Source organism: Ambystoma mexicanum, chromosome 1q (genome assembly GCF_040938575.1).
Source record: "Ambystoma mexicanum isolate Mex_15411 chromosome 1q, UKY_AmexF1_1, whole genome shotgun sequence".
In the NCBI taxonomy this organism is placed as follows: Eukaryota; Metazoa; Chordata; class Amphibia; order Caudata; family Ambystomatidae; genus Ambystoma; species Ambystoma mexicanum.
Window position 1 is genome coordinate 664,774,685 of NC_090922.1, and position 22,950 is coordinate 664,797,634.

The window sequence follows — 22,950 nt, forward strand, 5'->3', positions numbered from 1 at the left end:
TATGCCTCATTTTCCTCATTATTTCAGGGCAGTCCTTTTTGCTTAGGGACATGTACTCCACTGACTCTAGCCTTTTACTCATGGCACCCAGTGATATTTCACACCACATATCCCACCTCCTAGCTCTTGATGTATTTATGCAGAGAGAAAAACTAGGAGAGAGCTGGGTATCAATTTCACGTTGCCTGGGTTCATCCCAGGACTCTCCTTTAGAGTGTGCCTGCTATTGGGTTTGTTCCAGGACTCTCCTTCAGAGTGCCTGCTCTTTTCCTGGTCCTGATGGAGTGGTGCACTGGTATGCCCCACTCTTTTTGGATCTTTTTCCATTATGGTTTTGGTCCTGGCCTCTCCCATTCCTGCGGCTCCCCTCTGGCCTGTAGAGGTTAGGAGTTATTTAATCTGCCAAGAAGAAAGAAAAAGATTAAGAATTTCATGCAATATTATTTTCCTCGGGTGGGACGTCAACGATAGATTGACAACAAAAGAAGAGACACATACCATATATGCATTACAATTTTTTTTCTTACTTTCCAATTCTTCATAATTACTCCAAACTAAGAATAATTGTTCTACTCTTTGTGAATGTATGATTTTCTTTGTCTGGGTTCCAATTCCTTACCTTTACTCTTTGGATGGTCCCTGGGGTTTACCCTGACTGGGTTCTTCAATCAGTTGGAATTTCTGCCTGGGATGCCTGGGATGATAGCTCATGGATGTGGACCCACTTCTCTTCCGTTTCTTCTCCTTTAGGGATGCAGATCTTATAGGCGGCAGATGAGATTTTAGCTACCATTTCAAAGGCGCCGCGCCAGGAAGGCAGGAACTTCTGCTCTTTGTTCTGGTTCGTTTGAAAATTGTACAAGTAGACCCTGTCTGCAACTTGGTACTCTTTCTTAGTGGTCTTTAAATCATAGTGGGTTTTCATCCCCTCACCTCTTGAAGGTGTTTTCACAAATTCTCAATGTATTCATGGATCGTGGATGCGTTGATCAGGGTCTGCTCTTGAGTTCTGTAGAGCAGACGCTGAGGTAGCACCATTTTTAGTCCAGTCATGAGCTTGAATGGAGACATTTTTGTTGCAGAAGATGGTGTAGATCTGATGGCCATTAGGACAAGGGGTAGTCAGATGTCCCAGTTAGGCCAAGAGTCCACCACAAACTTCAACTCCCACACTTCAACTCCCCCACTCGAGGCAGGCGATAGGTAATGTGGAGTTTTCTCTTTACCCTGAGTATCTCCCACATCTTTGTTATCACCTCACTGGTAAAGTGACTTCCTCGGTCCGACTCAACCCTTTGGGAAAGGCTGAACCGTGAGAAGATGTGATTGATCATTAGGGCAGATGCTGTTTCTGCCTTGCAATTTGGGGCCGGGAGACATTCCACCCACTTGGACTTGGTAAACAAGCATGTCACGGTTAACATGTACTTGGTGAATCACGGGCCTGATGAAATCTACTTGCAATCTGACCAAGGAGTGTCATCCCCCTTTTCTGTAGGGGAGATCTGTGTGTGAGGGAACTTGGCTCAAATTGCGCACACACAAGACACCCCTTCTAACTATTGGTCAATGGCCTTGACCCATATGTGGCTAGTATGCAACCTATCACAAGATTTCCAAAGTTGTATGTAACTCCCTATGCCTGGCTGTGGCTGTGTTATGGGCATGTCTTAACACCGGGCTTCAGAATGAGCCAGGTACCACCCACTGGTCACTTCCAGAGATGGATCTCCGTACCAACAAACCGTCTTGGATTCGGAACATTTTGGAAAACTTCACCAATACCTGCAGATCCTGTTTCCCGAGGTAATCGGATTTGGGCTAAGGAAAATTCACAGGGTCCTCAAAGTGTTGATAACATTTCCCAATAATCGGAACCCCTTTTTGTGCTGTAATCAAATCGGCATCTGGACTTTACTTACTCCACTGGGCAGTTGAGAGTTCATTTTTGGAAAGTGTTTGGAACCTGGTGACAGCAGCATCCTGGATTTCCCTCAACAGGGACTCAATCTCTATGATATTCCTGTGGATGGCTCTGGTTTTGGCCAACTGGTCTGCCAACTCATTTCCAATTTTCTCTGGTCCCTCTATTCTGGAGTGACCTTTGATCTTTTTCCAGTAGATGGTCATTTCATTAGAGGTGACCAGATCATCAATGGCTTGTATTAATTTCCAATGCTTGAGTGGTTTGTTGTTTGCATACAGCATGCCTCGATCTTTCCAATTTATCAGGTGCTCCACGAACCCATTCCTGACATATCTGAATCAGTGATTATGACCAGTTGGAGGAGTTGGTGTTGCAGGGCAGTGAGGATGGCTTGATGTACCATCAGCTCTGCCACCTGACTACTTCGGGGACCGATCTTGTACCCAGCAGAGGGCTCCGTTGCATCATTCACCCAGGCATTCCCAACGCCAGCCACCAGTTCCTTTTCCCCCTCGATTTGCAAGATGGTAGGAGCACCCATACACATAAACTGTGGGTATCCCTGGCATGTGTCTTCCTCATATATTTTGTGAGGGGAAGAAAGGTACGCCTCCATATTTTCTTGGGTTTTTAACCTTTCATCCTCGAGACAGTTTTCTTGAGCACAGTCATGCAAGTCAGCCAAACCTTGAGCGAGGGCACTCTTTATGTTTTGGCCATATCTGACCTCCACAGGAAAGCCTTGCATGGACAGAATCCAGGAAGTAATTCTAGAATTACTCACATTCTCTGTTCAGATTCGGTCACTTTGGAGATATTGCAAGGGCTGGTGAGGAGTCTCGACAACCATGTGCTCCCCCTGGATGAAAGGCCGGTAATTCTTCAATGCCCACACCATTGCCAGGAGTGCCTTTTCACAAGCATTGAATTTTTCCTCCACTGAGGACAAAGTCTTACTCGCATATAAGATGACTTTGTTGACCTTGTTGTGCGTCTGGTATAATACTGCTGTTAAGCAAGTATTTGAGAACCTTGTCTCCAAGAAGAACTCCTTGTTTTTGATGGGGTAAGCCAAACAAGGTGATTGTGAAAGGCTTCTCTGCAGTTGTTTTACTGCCTCGGCTTGCTCTGGACCTCACTCCCACAAGAATCTGGCCTTTAGTAAATGAACCAAGGGTCTTGTGACCTCTGTGTAGTCCTCTATGAACTTACTACTATAATTAGTAAGTCCGAGAAGGCTTCTTAGTTCACGCAGAGACATAGGGTCTTTTAATTTCAGTAAGGCTTCCACCTTTTTCGCCTGGGGACTGAGACCCTTGGGGGTGATTTCTTGTCCTAGGAAGTTCATGTGGGTCGTACACCACTGCGCCTTCTGTAAGTACAGTTTCGCTCCGACTTTCTTCAACTGGGCCAGAACATAGCGTATTTCACTATGTGTTCGTCCACAGTTGAGCTTTTGATTAGAACATCATCTACATATGCCAGGTTTCCCCTTTTGCCCAAATCAAGAATGGCCTTATGCAGAAAGATGTTACATTTGTTGCCATAGTTTATGTATCCAAAGGGGGTTCAGGTCCAAGTGTATTGCTGCCCCCCAAGGTAAAGGCAAGCTTGTACTGGTCTTCCCTACTCACGGGTACTGTCCAGTAACCGTTGGTCAGGTCAATGGTGGCATACATCTTTAACCCTTGGATCTGGGCCAGTCCCTGATCGATGTAGGGAAGGGGCCATCTCGACATGTGGACCCATTTGTTTAACTCCCTAAGGTCTGCGCAAAGTCTCCATTGGCCATTGGGTTTAGTATCCCCAGTACCCGGTTATTGAAGGTACTGTGGAATGGACGAATTATCTCACAGGATTCACAGTTCTTTATAATCTCTGTGAGTGACTCCATAGACGCGAGGGGCAACCAGCATTGCTTTGGAAATACTGGAGCCATCCCAGGGTCCATTGGTATGGAGGTGGAATGTATCGAGGTGCGACCACAATTGTACAAGTCCACGGCAAAGATCTCTTTAAAATCCCAAAACACCTGTTTCAGCTTCTGCTTTTGCTCCTTGGTCTCACAGGCATCAGCAAGGTTGATTTGTTCCTCAACCATCTGTCTGAAGCCTGGAAATACCTCAGGTTTTGCAATTTCCACTGTATCCTCTAGTTGAGTGGAGAGATCTCTTGTTATGGTGTTGGCCTGGACAGGAGGTTTCGAGGATTGGAGGCAGTCACTGTTGACTTGAAATACCACCTCATCCTTCCTGATGTCACAGGTTACGTCTTCCCCACCATATGGGCAGGAAGAGTAGACCAAGAAATTCCCCCTTTGCAGGGTGAAAATCTTTTCCGGAGGTATACCGTTGTCACAAAGGAGACAGTTATTTGGAATTTGTCCCATGATCTCATTCCCTTAGTCAATGGAAACATGTTGGGGATCAACTGCCATTCCAATAAAGGGGTCTGCGCCCAAAGTGATACTTCTAGGGTGCCTGTTATCCACCAATATTCAAATAGTGTCATGTTCTAGGTCAATAAGTGGTGTCAGGTTCAAATACAAACCCTGTTGTTGGAGGTATTAATTCAAATTGATTTAAGAGTCCTATTTTTTATTAGGTTCTGTCCTCGCTTAATTTTTAGGGGAATGGTGAATATTCGTATCAGTTCTTAGATGGGGACCTCTTCTCCAGTTTGAACTTCAACTGTATACGGCAGCAATTGGGCTGACCAAAATACTTTCTCAGGATTGTCAAAGCCCATGGGGTTACCTGCAAATCAGAACCATAATTTGTAATTAATTATGTCTACATTTATTGTGAATCGATTGAGAATGTCACTGCCTAAGAAAAATGCAGAGAAGACATCTCTCACAATGCAGCAATTATGATCTATGCTTTTGTCGCCAATGGACATTTTTATGAGTAGTTACAACTGTTCACCCTTTTTCCGGATATCAGCCAAACTCTGAGCTGGTTTTTCGTTATCTTTTGTCATGGGATATGGGTTTTCTTCAGATTGTTGATCGCTATTAAATTTCAGGGTATTTCCTTCCAATGTGGAATGCCACTTGAATCTCGGAGGAAGGGTTGCCCTTTCATACCCTAACTGTTCGGGGTTCCTCAAGGCCTGATTAAATCTAGCTATTTCCTTCTCCAATCTCTCTGATTTCTCTTTCTCAGCCCCTATCTCTTGATGGTATATAGGAGGTCTGAGCTTTGCGCTCTGCTACCAGTGTTTGAGTAGCTTCTATGTCCTTGCTTTGTACCACTACTTGACCACTGTGCCTCTTGTTCTATTCACAAAGGGCCTCATTTTCCCTCTGTGCGGCCAGTACTATCTGGGTATAATCAGACCTCTTCTTTTGCAGGTGCCTAATCTCCTCACTTTGTGCACTTTTGGTCTGTGTTGTCTGCCCTAGATCCAATTCTAATCCTCTCAAATGTCCCATTATTTTTTTATTTTCTACCCTCATGTTAATCAGTTCCTGAAAATATGACTCGCTTTTCTCCAGGTTTGTCTTTAACTGGGGCACACTTCCTGGCATAGGGCATTTTTTTCCTGACATAATGTGCTATTCTGTTCACTGAGGTAATCTCTCTGCCATATCATAGCGCTCAAATTCTGGCGCTCCGGATCGAATTCCGCCTGGGAATGGACCTCCCTTATGGCCTTAAGGCTATTCTCCTCTTTGAATTTCTTAATCTGATTTTGAAAGGCACAGATGCCCTCTAAGCAGGGTCTATTGTGCACCACTTGTTAACTCAATTTTAGTAGGATCTATCTCAGGTTCTCAACACCTTCTTGACATTCCTCTCTTAGTGCAGACAATTGGGATAGATTCATTTTCTGCTGTGCAGCCAACTCATCCTTTAACTTCTGGGGGAAGGAGAGGAAAGGGAGAATACCTCTGAGAAGTACATATATGCTGTGAGATGGGCAATTTTAATTTGCTCATCTCTAGTGGTATGCGTAATATAAAAATGTGTCAGGGCTTGATGTAACAGGCTATTATCCTGCTACACATCCATATTTATAGAGGTAAACTCTTGCATCATTCTATATTGCCAGGCTTCATGCTCTTGCTCTGCCCATTCACCTTTAATATACAATTTGGATAGACGGTGCTTCCGAGCATGTTCATTTCTAAAGTGCTCATTATGAAATGTGTTCTGAATCTGATGGGTTCTCTATGCAAGGGCAAAATCTCAACCCTGCTTCTGCTTAGTTTGTATTCACAATATTTTATTTACACACACAGCCCTGAAACCCAGGGTAAATGTTTGGATGGCGCCTTCACAATGCAACCCAGCTTTCTACGCACTAAATATCAAAACCTTCAATGACTAGTCTGCTCTTTTGCACTGTCACGAGTGAAAGCACTTTTCACAATCCCGGCCGATCCCCCAATTTGTCACGATTTATTACACGGCACATGCAGGCCAGTGATCTCCTTCCCCTACAATGAGTGTGGCGAACAATAAAAACTCTTTGATTTTTTTATACTATGGTTAATTTTGAGAAGGCCTACAACCCTTCTCGCACCCAACCTTCACAAACACCCTGTGTCACAATGGGCTAGGAACCAGGCCATTGTGTATCAATGAGATATTTATTAATTTATTATTAAATGTCAAATTAGAACCAACAAATTACAACAGCCATCAATGGTTTGGCAACACAAAGAAAAATATCTGTTTTGGTCAAGCAGCACACACTGAGATAACTCAAAATATATATTACAAGAATTTACTTTTACTTCTTTCACCACTACAATCAGAGAACAGTTCAAAACACACCAAGAAAATGAATGCAAACAAACATGAAAGTGCATGCGCAAAAAATGATTATCGAGTCCCAGCAACCCTCACCCCCCCACCACCAAACATCGACTAGGCTTGTCAGTTTTGGATGGAAGGCAGTGGCAAGGAGTGGGAACACAAAGGAATAATCAGATTTTGGATATAGTGCGCAGAAACAATATGGAGAGCAAGCAAAGAATGGGAAAATCAATTTTTAGAGCACAATGGAAGAATGGGGTTTTTAATTATTTGTCACAACTGCTATGGAAAAGAATAGAAAGACAGGGCATTTGTTTTGCTAAACTTAGAAAGACAGGCAGGGCTTTTAGAGAATACTAGTCAGCACACAAGGGGAAAATCGGTTTTAGGATATGCAACGCCTGGGCAATGTGAAAAAAAATGCAAATGGAAACTCGTTTTCACCTCACAATGGGGAAAGAGGAACAGAATGGGAAATCAGTTTTTGGGATGTTGAGCCCAATTTCAATGGGAAAGAAAATGCAAATATAATTCATTTTTTACTGATACTTAAAAGGACAGGAAAGCTCTGGGAAAGAGCATTGCTCACAAGAGGAATGTCGGATTTTGGTTAGGATGACAGATGTAATGGGAAAACATAGTTGCAGGTGGAAATTCGTTTACCAGGGCACAATTTAAACACATGGACACATTTGTTTCTCAGATCACACTGGGATTAATCCTTTTAAGCAACACTTTATAACTATACCAATTCACAATACACTGGGATAAAATAGTTCCAACAATACAATCCTGTGAAATAAAAGGGAAAATTAATTCATTTGCTTAGACAAATACACTAAGGATTTACACAGGCAAATGGGGATTCTTCAATGAGGCAATGACTGAAATACAGGCAAATGGGGATTTGGAAAAGGGAAATTATCTAATGCAATGCTATAAGAATACTGGGCCTACACACTCTATGGTTTTTGGGGTTTAGTTCTACTTGCATGAGAGGTCTGGACTGAACATCAGGGATCGTCAGAGCACCACTGCTGGGACAACCAATGGGGTCAGTCAAGGATTTCCTCTTTCCTCCAAGGGGGCCCAAGTCAGCTTCTAGGTCTCCTGGCTCCTCTGCAAGATTCGGCCGCACTGCTAGTGCTGGGATGTTCCTCCAGATTTTGGCCTCAGCTCAGCTCAGGGGTTAGTGAAACGTCCTGATCTGAGGCAGGATTACTTAGTTATAGGGCAAATGACATCACTAAATGTGTCATAGTTCCTGCAGAAGGGATTGGTTCTGAGTCACTAGTCCACTCCCATCTGTGTGCTGATAGGTCCAGAAAATGTGGGATTGCTTTGGGACTCCAGGGGAGGAGGCCACTCCATCATCTCACGTTGACAGGGGGCTTGGCCTGGTTCAGGACATAGAAATCTCAATGCATGACAAGTACCCTTAATCTCCATATTTTGACACATATCAAGGCATTTTTTAAACCTATATTTTACTACGAGTCAAATGACACTACTCAGGAGTTTGTATGTCATTCCTGTGCAGAGATATTGGGCCTCATTACGAATCAGGCTTTAAGGGGTTAACGGCGCCGTAAACGGAGCCGACCCTTAACGCCTGATTCCGAGGTCCCTTTGCGCCATGGTGAGTTTAACGCCTGCTTTTTGCAGGCGTTAAAATCTATGGCGCTAAGGGACCATGGTGCTAATTACGCCACCGTAATTTACGGTGGCGTAATTAGCGCCTTCCCCACTCCCATTATGCCCTATGGGGCAAAAATGGGAATGGGGAACGGTAAAATGGGAAATGGGGATTTACCGCCCCACTCACCTTGGAATGGGGCGGTAAATCCGCCATCCACCATGGTGTAAACGTAGTTTACACCATGGTGGTAAGGGTACGACCCAGGCGGTAACTTACCGCCTGGGTCGTAATGAGGCCCATTGTTTTTCTTCATTTACTCCAGAATGATATCAGTGAAAAATGTGTCCCTTGGTGGGCGGCATATACATCATATTTTACATGTTTTATCAAATGTCTGCATCACTGGTACACACAATAAGGCCCCTGTCACCTTTTCTGAATAACTTTAGTTGTGTGTACCTTACAGAAATTGTGTTGGGATGCCCAGAAGAGTTTAATTAACACCTTTCCAGAAAGCCTACAATGCATTTTGTGGGATAAATATTGTCAATTGTACACAAAAAAAAAACATTTCTCTCATTTTACACAATGGACAGTCAAACCCACTCATTAGCCCTAGCCCCCACCTTCCGGGAGCACATGACACGAGCAGAGGTCTATGTTTAGATTAGCCTGCACATTCCAAAGGCTAATGACCAGCTAATACATGTTTTTATTGCAGCTTGTGGGGCCTGGGGTCTTAATACTGGAAAGCCGAACTGTCTTTATCTCGTTCACACCACAAATTTGATCTCTACAAGTACTTAAGTTGTAATTTTAAGGGAAGCACTCATGTTTGAAGTTTACTTGGTCTCCAGGACAACCTAAAGGAAAGAATTCCATTTCACATCTGAGGAAATTGTAAGCAGCCCAAAGCCTTTCACACTCAGCTGAAATTGCCTTTTAGTTCACATTATGCCTTTAAATGAGCTCTTTAGAATGCACACTGTTTCCGTATAAATAAGTGTCCCATAAAGTTGTCCCTTACATACAGCTATTAAGGAAGACCTCATAATTACACTTTTAGTGGCTTTGGTGAACATTGTCACTTTAGAGGCAAAATCGAAACATCATTTTGTTAGGTTCACCCATGAATGGAACTCGATGTTACTGCATCCCATTATAGATTATGTGCACTGTTGTTTCATTAGTGATGGGACCATGATAGACAGAAACCAAGTTCATATTTTGAAAGTCTTGCAGATACTTTGATGAGCAAAATTTTAGTTTAAAGAGAAAAACAAATATTCATGCATGTGTTTCTTTCACAGTGAAAATGTTTCATTTTGCTGCGAAGACTTGAAACACCATCTAAACATTTTCATTTAATATTCTGGGCACTGCTGTTTCTGAAAATGTTACTTCAGTTCTCCCATAGTTTGTCAAACCTGCCATATGTCTTTCCCTTATGCCAGGCAGTTGGCATTTTTACATATCTTTAGATTTTGAGGCCCAATCTTACTCCTTCTTGCTTTGATTTCCTAGGCCTCGTTTTCCGCATTATTTCAGGGCAGAGGTCTTTACTTAGGGGCATGTCCCCCACTGACTCTGGCCTTTTACTTATGGCATCCAGGTCTATTTCACTTCACACATGTTTTGTACACAGTATTTCTGCATTCTGCCATAATGCAAATCACCTCATAGTGTTGTTAAAATACTATTGTTTTTACATTTCATGACACTTTACATTTGTAGCTGTGACGGGACACAAACCCATGCCCACTCCCTAGCTCCCTGCCACTTTATGTCCCTTAAATGCAGAGGTTGAATACCTAGGGTGACCAGATTTTAAAAAGTAAAAAACCGGGAGTGGACAGCTAACAAAAAGTAGGACTAACTCTTGAAAGTGGCTGTAAAGGCACTACACTTCAGAAGCCTGTTACTTTTCAAATAAACACATATTATAATTAATGCATCACTAACGTATCACAAACTAACACTATCTTAAGTTGTAAAATGCAGCATTTCTTCTTGAACGGAAACATAACTTGACAAAGGAGGACAGAGCTCCCAATTCTGGGACAGTCCTAGCAAAACCAGGACGTCTGGTCACCCTGTGGATATCTCATGAGAAGTTGGGCTCATATGGAGTGGCAAAAACCATCCTATTGGCTTCATTGACGATACGTAGGCCGATTTTACTGAATTTTAAAATAACAGATGCTCTTTTCAAAAAGCTGTAAAATATATTTTTTTAAATAAATCTGTTTGTCTCCTGTTATGATGACAATCATTATCTTACTGGTTGAAAATTAATTAAAAACGTGTGTTTTAATGTGTCCTTACCCTAAAGACCAAGGTGTGCAGTGTCAGGAAACGGCCAGACTTCGCCATCAGCGGCCAGTGGGACGTTGTCACAGAGATAGAGGGGCAGAAGGAGTCGGCCATCTTTGATGCCGTTATGGTTTGCAGTGGACGCTATGTGAAGTCCAATTTTCCAATTCAATCTTTCCAAGGTGAGTGCAAATAATCTGTTTAAGTCTCTTAAAACAGGGACTACACATCTGTCTGTCCCTTCTGTCTGTCTATCTTGAAGAAGTTGTTCAAAAGATGAGTCATTACACACCCTGCTGTCTTTCTTTGTCTGCAGTTAATTATGGCACAAGGCTCCTGGGCGGCTTTGACAGTATTAGAAGATCTGACAATTTTGCAATGTATAATATACTAATGCGTATTTGTGCTTCTCTGTAGTCGAACCACACTCTAAATTATAAAGTGGACACCATCAAGTCTTGCTTAGAGTTGAATTAAGAACTGGATAGACCTGAGTTGTTAGTGTGCTATTGACATCCCAAATTGCCGTCTGCACTCTTATTTGTAAAAACAGAATGTAGACTGATATCTGATATTACATTGGATGTGTGTGGCCATAGCATGTTAATGGAGCATGTTCAGGTTGCAAAATGGTTGGATGAGACTACACCTAATGCTCAACCCAATGAGACGAAGCTTGATCTGAGGGAATTTAATGTGGAGAGGACAGGCTAGCACTGGGTTTAATTTACATTATTTGACATAACTTTAGTTTACTAGGATCAAGGCTACTACTTTACATTTATCAATACATGTGTTTGACCACGGAGTCCAGTGTACTTGTGACCCAATATTACATGAAGTGGGAAGAAGTGGGGAGAAGTGGATCATGGTGGAGGCGTCTTTTTACTTTTATCCATTTGGAGAAGGAGCCAATGTCTGCAGTTCAAGTGAAGGAACATCTTTTCTTCAGAAGAGTACTCCCAAGGTCCTCTCCCTGCATCTCTATTCATAGGGAATTGGGTTTGGAATTCTGGCAGGACCAGTGGGTTTTGGCCCCAATACTATTTTGGATTTGAATCTGGGCAAATAAACGTGCTTCCCTTTTCCACTTTATAATCAGGTAATTAATGTATAGGGATGGCTGAAGAAAAATCCTGTGACTTGATCATATTGATAATGCGTTGTCCTAGGGTAACAGGGTAACATAAGGGTTCTTTCCCCCGCACGTGCCTTGCTGACCAAAGCCCAGATGAGGCGTTATAAATGTATTTTGGGGGAGGTGCTCTTAATGAAAAGGTCCTTTATGGGGCATGCAACCAATTCTGATAAAGATCATGGGGTGATAAGCCGTGTGAAGGAGATAGACCCCTATTTAATATAGGCTCTACTAGGAAAGATCGTTGGTTAATCAACCGTGCAAGATTTGACTGCCTTCAGTTGAGGGGCACTACAGCTAAATGAAGAGGATACCCTGATTTGGCAGGGTGCCTGGTGTGTGGTGACATAAAAGAGGATTTGGTCCATTTACTATTGTTCAGCCCCGGATATAGCAGCATCAGACGGACGACCTAACTGCCGGTCTTACAGGAAGCTAACATCCACTCCTATAGGCCTGCAGTTTTGGTTCTTTGACTGCTGATTCTGCGTTGGCATTATTATCTTTTTTAAAAGAGCTATGCATTACAGGAAGGGCCTGTAAACACAATGGATCTAAATGTTTAGTGAGATATAATTTGCCCAGTAATAGCACTGCCTATAACGAGTTGGGGACTATGCTATTTGTTTTTCTTTCTCTTTTTGCTGGCCATTGCTTCTGTGAATGTTTACATCCTAGGAATTGTCCACTTTGTACTTCGTTTTATTCCTTGTGTATGTGATTTTATGAATTGTCTGTATTATACTATTACATATTGTCATGTAATGTGTTTGACTGATATTTTATCTAGAATTTTATGTGTGGACGGGATTTTATTAATACTGGGTTTTTGTATTTTGTATGTGTTTTATGGACAATGCCCTCTGACATGGCTCACCATACATTAGCATACTTCAGATCAAGACCTTTGCATATGGTCTTTCCCCTTCTGTAATGGCTTGGCAGGCGAAGAACGATGGTCTGGAGGGTTGGCCAGAGCAATGCCAGAGGTTAAGATTCATTCTAAACCTTCCAGCCATCACCTCTTTGTTTTTGCAGTCTTACATAAGTGCCACGTCAGCTGGCACAGAGGGACGTGGCATGCTAATAAAGACCCGGATGGGCCAAGCCCATCAGTTCAGGGCTAAATCAACTACTGGTGTGACGTGCCTCATTAAAGCTGCATGCTCTGCCCTACGGCCTACACGAGTGTCGCACCAGAGCTTTTTGCACAACAGGGGGCCCATAATGAAACGCAACACTGGCGACGATGGGTCAATGCGAACCAGGCACGCAACAAACAGATCTAAATAATCCACCACGGGCACATACAGGTCCAGAAATCAACCTACATGAGTCCTGCAACTCACAGAAGACAACACCAAAGACATCTAGCTACAAGGTGAGAAAGAGTGGCCCCAAACATCAGAAAGTCACACCATACCAAGGGGAAATATGGCTGTAGGCATATCAACACCCAGGCCAGGCACCCCATCAAGATTAGCTGCATCACTCGCCTCACCTGTACAAGCACCCAGCAATCAGAGCAGTATAACAGGGTCACTAGAATCATTTGACCCCTACACAGACCCTCGTCTGTAGGACCCAGGTGGATGATTTGGATACAAAATGTTGAGATGTCAATGGACTGCAAAGATGAGGTTGCACCTGCTACTAAATGTGGGGGATGATGTACTGCACATTTTGGACTCCCTGACTGTAAGAGATGGCACAGACATGTATCGGTCTGCAAAAAATGCTTAGAGAGCACATTTCATGCTGCAACTAAACCCGGACTATGAAACATTTAACTTTTGCACCACGCTGCAGACAGAGGAAGAAACACTTGACGCCTACCACATGAGACAAAGTGGCACAAATCTCCAGCCATCCAGCGGCCAGAGACGAGAGCAACAAACCTCACCCAGCCCCACAATGGCAGCCGAGGACACCTGGTCCAAACGAATATTGGTGGTGCGGAGGTGTGTGCCATGGAAAAAGGACCAGCGTGCACCCAACTGCCCTTTGGTGCACGCTGGTCACACCACTTGTTGCCAGATTCATGCATGCTTATGGAAAGCATTCAAGCACTCACTACTTGTCATAATGATTGCTGAATCGAGCTCTATTTCCATGTTTCCATATATAAACAAAAAGGTGGTGGATGCATAGTGTACTCACAAATACAATGTAACATATTAACATACAGCATAGAGTACCCTAACAGCATAACAAGCAACTTTCTTTGGAATGGGCCTAAATGGTGTTGCATACTTATGCAAAATAAATGTTTTAGATTTATAATCCAATTCATTCCTTTTATTTTTTTTCTTGGTCACAATAAAAATATCAGGGTTTTTCATGGTTAGTTGTGTAAGTAAGGCCTGGCCAACCTTTGCGGTTTAGAAACCATCACCTGAGGTTCCAAAATGAAGCAGGGGTTCTCTTTGTACAGTGTTCAGAAGACCCAGCTGTGTATTTTGAATTCTTTACTTCACAGATTCCAGAGTGCAACAGGGTTTGTGATTTCTCTCACTCTCATTGTTGAGAATTGTACGGTGAAATCGTTGGCTTCATGTTGCAGGGTAGCATGTTGTTTGGAAGTAATTAGGCAGAGCGGCCCATTATCGTAATCAGAACTTAATTACTGCCAAACTTGTAATGAGGTCCCCGGTTGCCCCTCGTCTGGAATTTCTTGGGACAGTCTGATTTTTAATTATCATCCCACATCCCTATATGTGCGTGCATGTGTATATTTATGTCTATATTTTCTACTTTGCCACCTCTGTATGGTGCCAGTCCATAGAACTCTTAAATATTAACTTGAAGCCAGTTGTTTGCCAGCATAACATTTTTATTTTTAACCCTGTGTGCCTGTTACTCTTGCCCACATACATTTATTGTTGGTCCTAAGTGCCCGTTTTTGACACGTGTTTCGACCGCACTGCGGTCATTTTTGAGACTGAACTATTTACACATGTTTGTATATACAATTATATATTAACATGTATAGTGTTAACAAGCAAATGTGATATTTATACAAAATATATTAACTCAATAGCATTGTTATAAAACCATTATCATGGATAATCAATCATTTCCAATCATTTCAAAATTAAAGTCATTGTAAAACAAATAGAAAATTAAAACACAGGCAATTAGTCCAGAAAGCAATTTTCAAACCATACAGAAAACATGCGGGTTGGCATAGGGAGAATTGGTGAGGAAAGAGAGACAATGAAAGTAAAAGTCAATATGTTATACTGAGCATCATCATAATAAGTTTATTCAGATCAATCCATCAAACATGAGCACATTAAGATACAACTGCATTACTTTTAAAACACTCATAAAAATACCTAAAACATCATAAACATTTACAAATGATCCTAAATAGAAACATGTCTTCTAAAAATTATCCCATAACAGTCCTTTTAGCTCAGTGTCTCTAGCAGAGTTTTTCCAGGCCCTCCATAAATAGTTAAGAAATCCTCATGCTACAACACACGACTCTGCCTGAAGAAAAAACATTAACACAGGGCGAGAATGAGTGCCTTTCAATTGTTTCAAAATTGGTACCAGGGTCTGTTTTCTAACGTCCCTATAATAGGGACACAATAGCAAAACATGAAGTAAATCCTCTCTGGGCGAGCCACAGCATGGGCACTCTGAGGCTTGAACATAAACCTTCCAGTTTGCAGTGTTAGCACGGAATAGTAACACATCAAAGCGTGCTCTAGTCGCAATCAAGCGAACCTAGTCAATTTTTGTAATAATAGCATGTTTCTTATTTCAGATCAAGGACAACCCTGCTAATTCACATCTTTGCTTAACAAATGTGCACAAATTAATTTTATATGCAATGATCACTTGGCGAGTCAACAAATTAGTCGATCTGAAAAGGCTTGGGGCATTTATCTGAGTTGTACAGTCAAAGATATTATTCAACCACAGTAACTTGTGCCAACAAGAACTACACAGCAGGACTTTAACTATATTCTGTGTCACAATTGCTCTGGAGTTTGACCGTATTCTTAGCCAATGTTCTATAGGGGGCCCGTACCAATTGTCTTCCAGATGTTTTACCCCAAGCTCGGTGTGAACTGCATCGTTTGGTGCCAAGCTTGGTAAGCCCAATAGTCTTTTAAAGAATGTATTTTCTATGGTCTGCAATATGGCAACTTTTTCATGCCCCCACAGTGAAGACCCATAGTTGGTGGCTGGCTTAGTTTGAGCATTATACACCTTCAAGATCGTTCCTACTTGTTTCCCATGACACATTTGCATGTAACGAGAAGTGTTAGCATGTTACAACACATTATTTATGTCATGTGGTGACCTTCGCCAATTTGTTATGTATCCTTTTACAGCCATTGTTTATCTTCCCATCATGTAAATCACCTTAGTTTTTAGTTTTTATATAATGGTTAGTACTCTTCTCTAATGTGCATGCTATGGTTAGATCTGAGTCTTCATCACCAATGTGTGTCCTCTCAGCTCTCATTAATGATAGTGATTTATTAAGACTGCACCTCTGTGTCTGTAAGCTTATTAAAGCTGTGCATTATAATCTTTGACCTTATCTGGCTTTCTTAGGCTTGTTAGCCGTATTCTTACATTAGCCACATGGTTTCTCACCTTATTATCCACTTAATTTGTAAGAGAAACTTCTCAGGAGCGCACATATTTGGGATAACATTCACCTTTGTTCCTGTAAAGGCAGAATAATGAATCTCAACACTAGTTTGCATTGTGGCATATATATATATTATTAATCGGCTCTATTCATTATGTTTTCAATTATTTTCTTTAATTATCTGCACTACTAGATCTAGATTAGGGGTTGTTGATTGGTCAGTCTTTACTTTTTATCAATCCTTAAAGTACTTTGGGGATAAGAATATTTATTACTCAAATATGGGAGACATTAATCCTCAAATGCCTCCCATTTTCAGATGTACCTATTTTTCTGTCCTTTGCCTTTCTTTGTAGTCCCTGTATTACCGCAGGACACTGTAGCTCGATGGAATGCTGCGTGCTTTTAGCCATGGCCGCCATTTTGGATTCTACCTAAATAGATGTGCACATTGTGATGTCACACGTATTTCTTGTGATGTCACACGTTATGATAGCCATTTGACTGGTATCTAATTTTGACAATACATAAGTGTCTTAGTTACAGCATCATTGTGAGTGTTTCTATTGGTATGAAGCATTGCCACTATGTTGATTTAAAATGTGAAAAACAAGATTTGCCAATAGTGCCTATTCGGGCACACCGTAATATTGGGCAATTCATGGAAAAGATGTATTAGTATTTCCTCCCAAATCTATGCGCGGCTTTTGTTAGCCCCTTTAGTGCTGGTGTACATTACTCCATTTTGGGTGTTGTCCATTGTGCAGTTGATCAGAGCAATAGCTTAGGACAGCCCCTTATACCAGACCAAGTTACATTGTACTAGAAATCCAAATATCTTTTTAGCCACTTAGCGCATTATTGATATAACCTTAAGAGACATCATAAACAAATTGTATGATGTTAGACTGCATCTTGGCTATGCCATTTATTACACCTTATCTTGTTATGCAAGACTGGAGTCCCATCAGAATAGGATTGATGTGTTGTGTCAGCTCCTTTGCCTTTCATTCAATACACTTAGGATTGTCCTAGATACTAGTATATATAGGCATACTTCTCTAGATCACAATCCTCAGGTTTACAGGTTTGAGTTTCCTACCCACTCTTTACTATGATTATGTTCTTTTCTCATAGTAAGTTGATCATTCTGCATCTGTAATTATAATTCATGAAAGAGACAAGCTACTACTAACACATATAGGATGTCTATATACAGCAGAAATAGGTAACCATCATTGTTTTTCTTATAAGAAAGCACCCATCTCATGGTCAGTATTTAGATCAAATGATGTTGTGTGCATTTTGCATATCATTTTTGTTTCAATTTGTCTTAGTCTGAGTTCTTTGTCATCTCCCCTTTTGCCAAGGGTAACCTTTTTTAAACCAATGAATTTAAGCTCTCTTGTTATCCATTTGGCGCATCCTCTGCCAATGTGCTGCCAATAGGAAAGTTGGATTTTGACTTACAACAGCAGATATTTTTTCACCAATGCAAATACTTAACTCTCTTATTGTACTGTCAATGTAGATTTTTTGACATTTGCATAGAAAAGCATATACAACAGACTTCAACCTACAGTTAATCATGTCCTAATTTTAACCTTTATTCTTTGGATTCCCCTAAATTCTTGAGTGCTCCCAAGGGCATATTTGCACATTGTGCATTTTCCCCACTTTGGAAACCAGATCTTGTTGGTTGCAGCCAGCTGATACTTGATCTCATGTCTATTCCTGTGAGGTAAGAAGGGCGAAGTGTGTTTCTCAATGTGGGTGCTCTGGTGAAAATAATCTGTGGTGTCTCATCCAAGCAGCTTTTGAGGTCCTTAGTCAAATGAAGTAAGTGCCAATGTTTCCTCAAAATCTTCAACATTTGATTTTTGTATTTGCAATATTTAGTTACAACTTTGGTAGTTGTTTTTTATTTATATCTTGTTCCTTGGGCACGAGAGTTGTCTCCCTTTCCATCTCTTGTACCTTGTCCTGTGCTTTTGTATGCAACTCTCTCTCAAAATCTATTTGTTAGGAGGTTGCATTCCCTGTCAAACATGTCCTTATCTTCACAGTTGTGCCATGCTCTTATACATTCCCCAATGGGCATGTTATTTATTACTGTCTTCCAGTGGCAACTTGTGGCGTACAGCATTGAGTTGATCTCTGTTTCTTTCCTTTAGGAACATGTCTTTAAGCTTGTGTCATCTACGTAGATATTCTAGTCTAGAAAGTCAATTCTACTATTATGACTATGACATGTGAATGCAATTCCAAAATTGTTATTGTCAAGCCTGCCCACAAAGACTTCTAATTCGTCTTTCCATACCATGAAGACCTTGTCTATGTATCTCCATCATGATATCACATGGTCCACAAAGCTCTGCTCTGTGTACACTTGTAAATCCTCAAACTGGCCTATAAATAATTTTATCAGGGCCAGTGGATATATAGCAACCATGTCTACTCCATTAATCTGCTGATATTACTGGTCATTGAATTTGAATGTGTTGTAATCAAATGTGACCTGTAACATTTCCTTTAATATATTTGCATGCTTGTAATAGGTTGCCTAGCTATTCCTAAAAGTGTATTCAATTGCCTTTTTTGTTAGTTCGTGTCTTATTGATGTATAAAGTACTTTTACGTCTAGTGTAACCAACAGATAATCTGTGTCCCATTTGAGTTCCTTCAATATAATTAGCACTTGTGTGGTATCTTTTAGGTATGAGGGTGGATTTGACATAAGGGGGCACATGATAATATCAAGGTATTCTGAGATCTTTTCAGTAGTCCAACCTATGCCACTCATAATTGGTCTTGCTTCTGGAATGAGCTCCTAGGTCTTGTGTATTTTAGGCATGCAATACATGGTGGGCTGTATCACTGTCAGGTATGCATGGAGTCTGTTTTCAAGTTCCAAGAGCATCCTGGAATTTCTAAGTGTATATTTCCCATTTTTATATAATTTCCTCGGTTCATAATCACAATATTTCCCCCTTTGTCTGCCCCTTTTACAATGATATTTTTGTTATTTGCCAAGTCCTGCATTGCTATGTATTCAGATGGTTGTAAATTATCCAATCACATTGTCTTCTTCTGTCTTTGTCAATAATTTTATTAATATCCTGGACTACTGCCTTCTGGAATGTGTCAATCACATTGTCCATTGGAATTGGTGGGATTCATTTAGATCTCGGTTTTAATTCTTTTATTTCCAAATTCCTAGATCTTATATTCAGTTTTTTTAGTGTGTCTGTCACAATGGTATTACTTTCTTCACCTATACACAAAAGTAAGTGAGTGTTCTCAATATCGCTGATAGTTAGGTCACTGAAAGGTAGTCCTTCCTCATGTTCTTCTACTTGTCATATTTTGTTTGCATAGGATTTATTACATTTAAGTTTGCAGGCGAATCTGAATGCATCTACTTGTAAGTCAATGAGGTCATTAGAAATCGATGGCGCGAACGACAGACCTTTTTTTTGTTTAATAATGTAGTTTCTGCAGGAGTCAGAGCTCTCCTTGATAATTTTAAACACATGTATTCATGTCGGTCTCTGTATTTGCTCTCCGGTGCCCGCTCTGGTTACTCTTCTTGTTTGAAGATCCTCTTGTGTGTCTTGGTCTGTTCTCCCTCCCCCTTCTTTGCTCTCCTCCTCCTCTCCCCTGTTGCGTTGTAGTATCTGTGATGATGGAGACTTGAAGAAATCTGACCTGTTTGTATTTAGAGCCCCAATTGCCTTTCTTGTACCTTTTTATTTGATATAAAAAAACTTTTTTTTGCTTCAGGGACCGCCATTTGGTTCTTGCTGGTGGTTGCGCTTCCTGCTTTGTTTGTTAACGCTATATATATTAATATTTTGAGGCCGATTCATGCAAGAAAAGTGTGGCAAAAATCGTGGAGCAAGCTGGCGCAAGCGTGAAAAAGCAAGCGCACGCGTTTGATTCATGAAAGGCCCTGTGCGTGTTTCCCCTGGGAAGTGCGCCAAATTTGTGCGTGACACTCACGGGTGCACACGTCATTGCAACATCCAGAACGCTGTGCGCGAGGTGCTCAGCAAAAGCGCACAATGTTAGCGCACACACCAAAAAGGGGGAGGAACACGGGGCGGAACACGCGGAATGGGGAACAATAAAGGCGTAACTGGGGATGTACTGCTGGGAAGTACACGGAACGCCCCCACGCATGCGAACCACACATATTCATGTAATCGAATAGGGGAAACCCGCGCACAGCCAAAGACACGCACAGGCCTAAACACGTCTGCCACACGAAGGCAGGTGGTAGCATTACAAAAGTGTGCGCAAACAAAAAACACGCATATACAGCTACGATGAATGTCCCATTCTGTGGCCCCCTAGGAGAAATGACGTGTCACGCAATGCACAGGCATCCAATAAAAGCAAGAAAAAGAGATAAGCGACCCCTCTTGCCCACGTGCGCGTAAAAAAACACATGCAGTACGCTGTGGCAGCCAGGGCACAAAAAATACATACGTGATCAACACACAGGCTAGTATGCCTGTAAAAAAAGGGGTATGCGACAAACAGGGACACCCGCAGTGGGAAAAATAGCGTGTGCGACTCACCGTCTGCCTTGCGTGTATAAGAAGAACACGTAGCCAACACCCACCCGCTGTGAAGTAATCGTGTGTGAACCCAAACGCCTGGAAAACACACGCACCGCTTTCCATGAAAAGCACGTACAGAGTGATCGATGGAAACCCATGTGGGACCTTAAACCCGTGCCAGGGGAACGTCCGTGCATGTCACGTCACAGACGCGCTTACGCGCTAAGGGCTTTTCCTCGAATTACACGCTGACATGCTATTTTTCACGTGCCAATTCACTCCGTATCAAGCTGGCCACGCAACAACACATGGAAGACCACGCTCTGGCCCAGAAGGTCATTTTCCTGCCTCCCAGAGCCCCGAGCCCACTCCCACCTGCCATCTGCTGCTGCCTGCCTGCCTGCTGGCCATGTGCCCTGCTATTTGGTGCCTGCAAGTTAGCCATCTGCAGGGGTCCAGTTGCTGTAACCACCCCTGCTGGAACAGACACTCCCAACTGAAGTTCCATCGCTCCACAGCCCAGCACCAGGACCCAGTTGCCCACCCATACCTGCCTCGGGGGTTCCCATGTCGGGGGAAACACCATCGGAGACCACTGGCAACCCCCAGCCAGAGAGGCAGAGGCCTACCAGCTACAGTGCCGCAGAAGTTGGTATCCTGGTGGAGCAAGTCCTGGTGAATTATGATGCCCCCTTTGGAAGTTCATGCGCCGACAATGAAGGACGGAAGAGGTTCTGGAAGGACATTGTGGCTGCCATCAACGTGGAGGGGGTGGCAGCCCGCGACATGGCACATGTCCGGAAGCGCTGGGAGGACTTCAGGTCCAGGACTCTCAGCAAGGCCCGGTGCCTCTTGAAGGCAAAGCATGCAGAGGGGTGCTGGGTCCGCCTCACCAATATCCAGATGAGGGTCCTGGAACGCATACACCCAGCGCTCCACCACCAGGTCCTTCAGAGGCGTACTGATTGGACGCAGTGCATGTTGAGGTGTGCCAGGAGTGTGCAGGTTGGACATATGTCTACAAAGGGCCTTGTATGGAGGTGTATGTACAGGGACATGAGCCTGCCACATGTGAGTCCAGTCATGTGTGAGTCACATCAATGGTGTATGTGTTCAAATGCATGATGGCCAAATGCATGTGTGGGTGCACACATGTTCACATTTCTGTGTGTGTACTATGGCATGGTTGGGGTGTGACACATTAATGCTGGTTCCACCTTCATGTACGTGCTCAAGGTACATGTGCTTGTGTGTGTATTTGACATGTGTGCCACTGTGATACACCATGGATGCATGTGACACCGACATGTAGGAGGCTGATTGCCAGATGTGACATAGTTGTCGATGATTTCACTGTGACAGGTGGTGGAGATGTACAGATGCATGTATGTCTGGTGCTGTGTGTGCATGTGTTCAGCACTCCCTATGTTGCATGTGACGTCAGGCTGACCTTTGGATGCTCATGCTGTTGCATGTGTAGGTTGTCCGGTTTTCGGGGATAACCGGAAAGTGCCTGGTATGTGACCCCTGTTAAAATTTTAAAATTCTCGACGTTATCCGATAAACCCCGTATTTCATAGTGCTGGGAGAGGGATTCGAAACCATGGTGTCTTGTTTCCAAGACACGTTGCCAGTGAGCTATCCTAGCAGCTCTGGTAAACCATTGTCTATTGGAACTGACATTGCTACTAACACTGCAATGATCATGTATTATCCCATATTGCCACCTTGTGGCCAAATGCCGATTTGACTGCCTGGTCATAAGGACCTCACATTGCAAACTGCAATGCTGGACAATCCGGAAAACTCTGGTTTCAGTTGCTCTTTGTGCCTCTCCCAGCTTTGGCATTGTTCTTGGGAGGGAAACATTAGCAGGACTGCAGGGGGCATGCTCCTGTTAATGTGTGCATCTCTGTCGGGGGGGGCTAAAGTACCCCCTCCAGTCATGACCTTTGAGGCCTGCATGGATCATTAGGCTGCACGTACA

The 22,950-nt window shown here is 42.6% G+C and overlaps 1 protein-coding gene across 1 annotated transcript in view; it reads left to right on the forward strand.

Annotated features, from left to right (window-relative positions):
• LOC138534995 (dimethylaniline monooxygenase [N-oxide-forming] 2-like) overlaps positions 1–22,950 on the forward strand; it is a 584,153-nt gene that overhangs the window by 41,652 nt on the left and 519,551 nt on the right. The window contains exon 3 of the mRNA XM_069641261.1: positions 10,665–10,827. Within this exon, the coding sequence (XP_069497362.1) occupies positions 10,665–10,827 (163 nt within the window). The remainder of the gene's footprint in view (positions 1–10,664; positions 10,828–22,950) is intronic.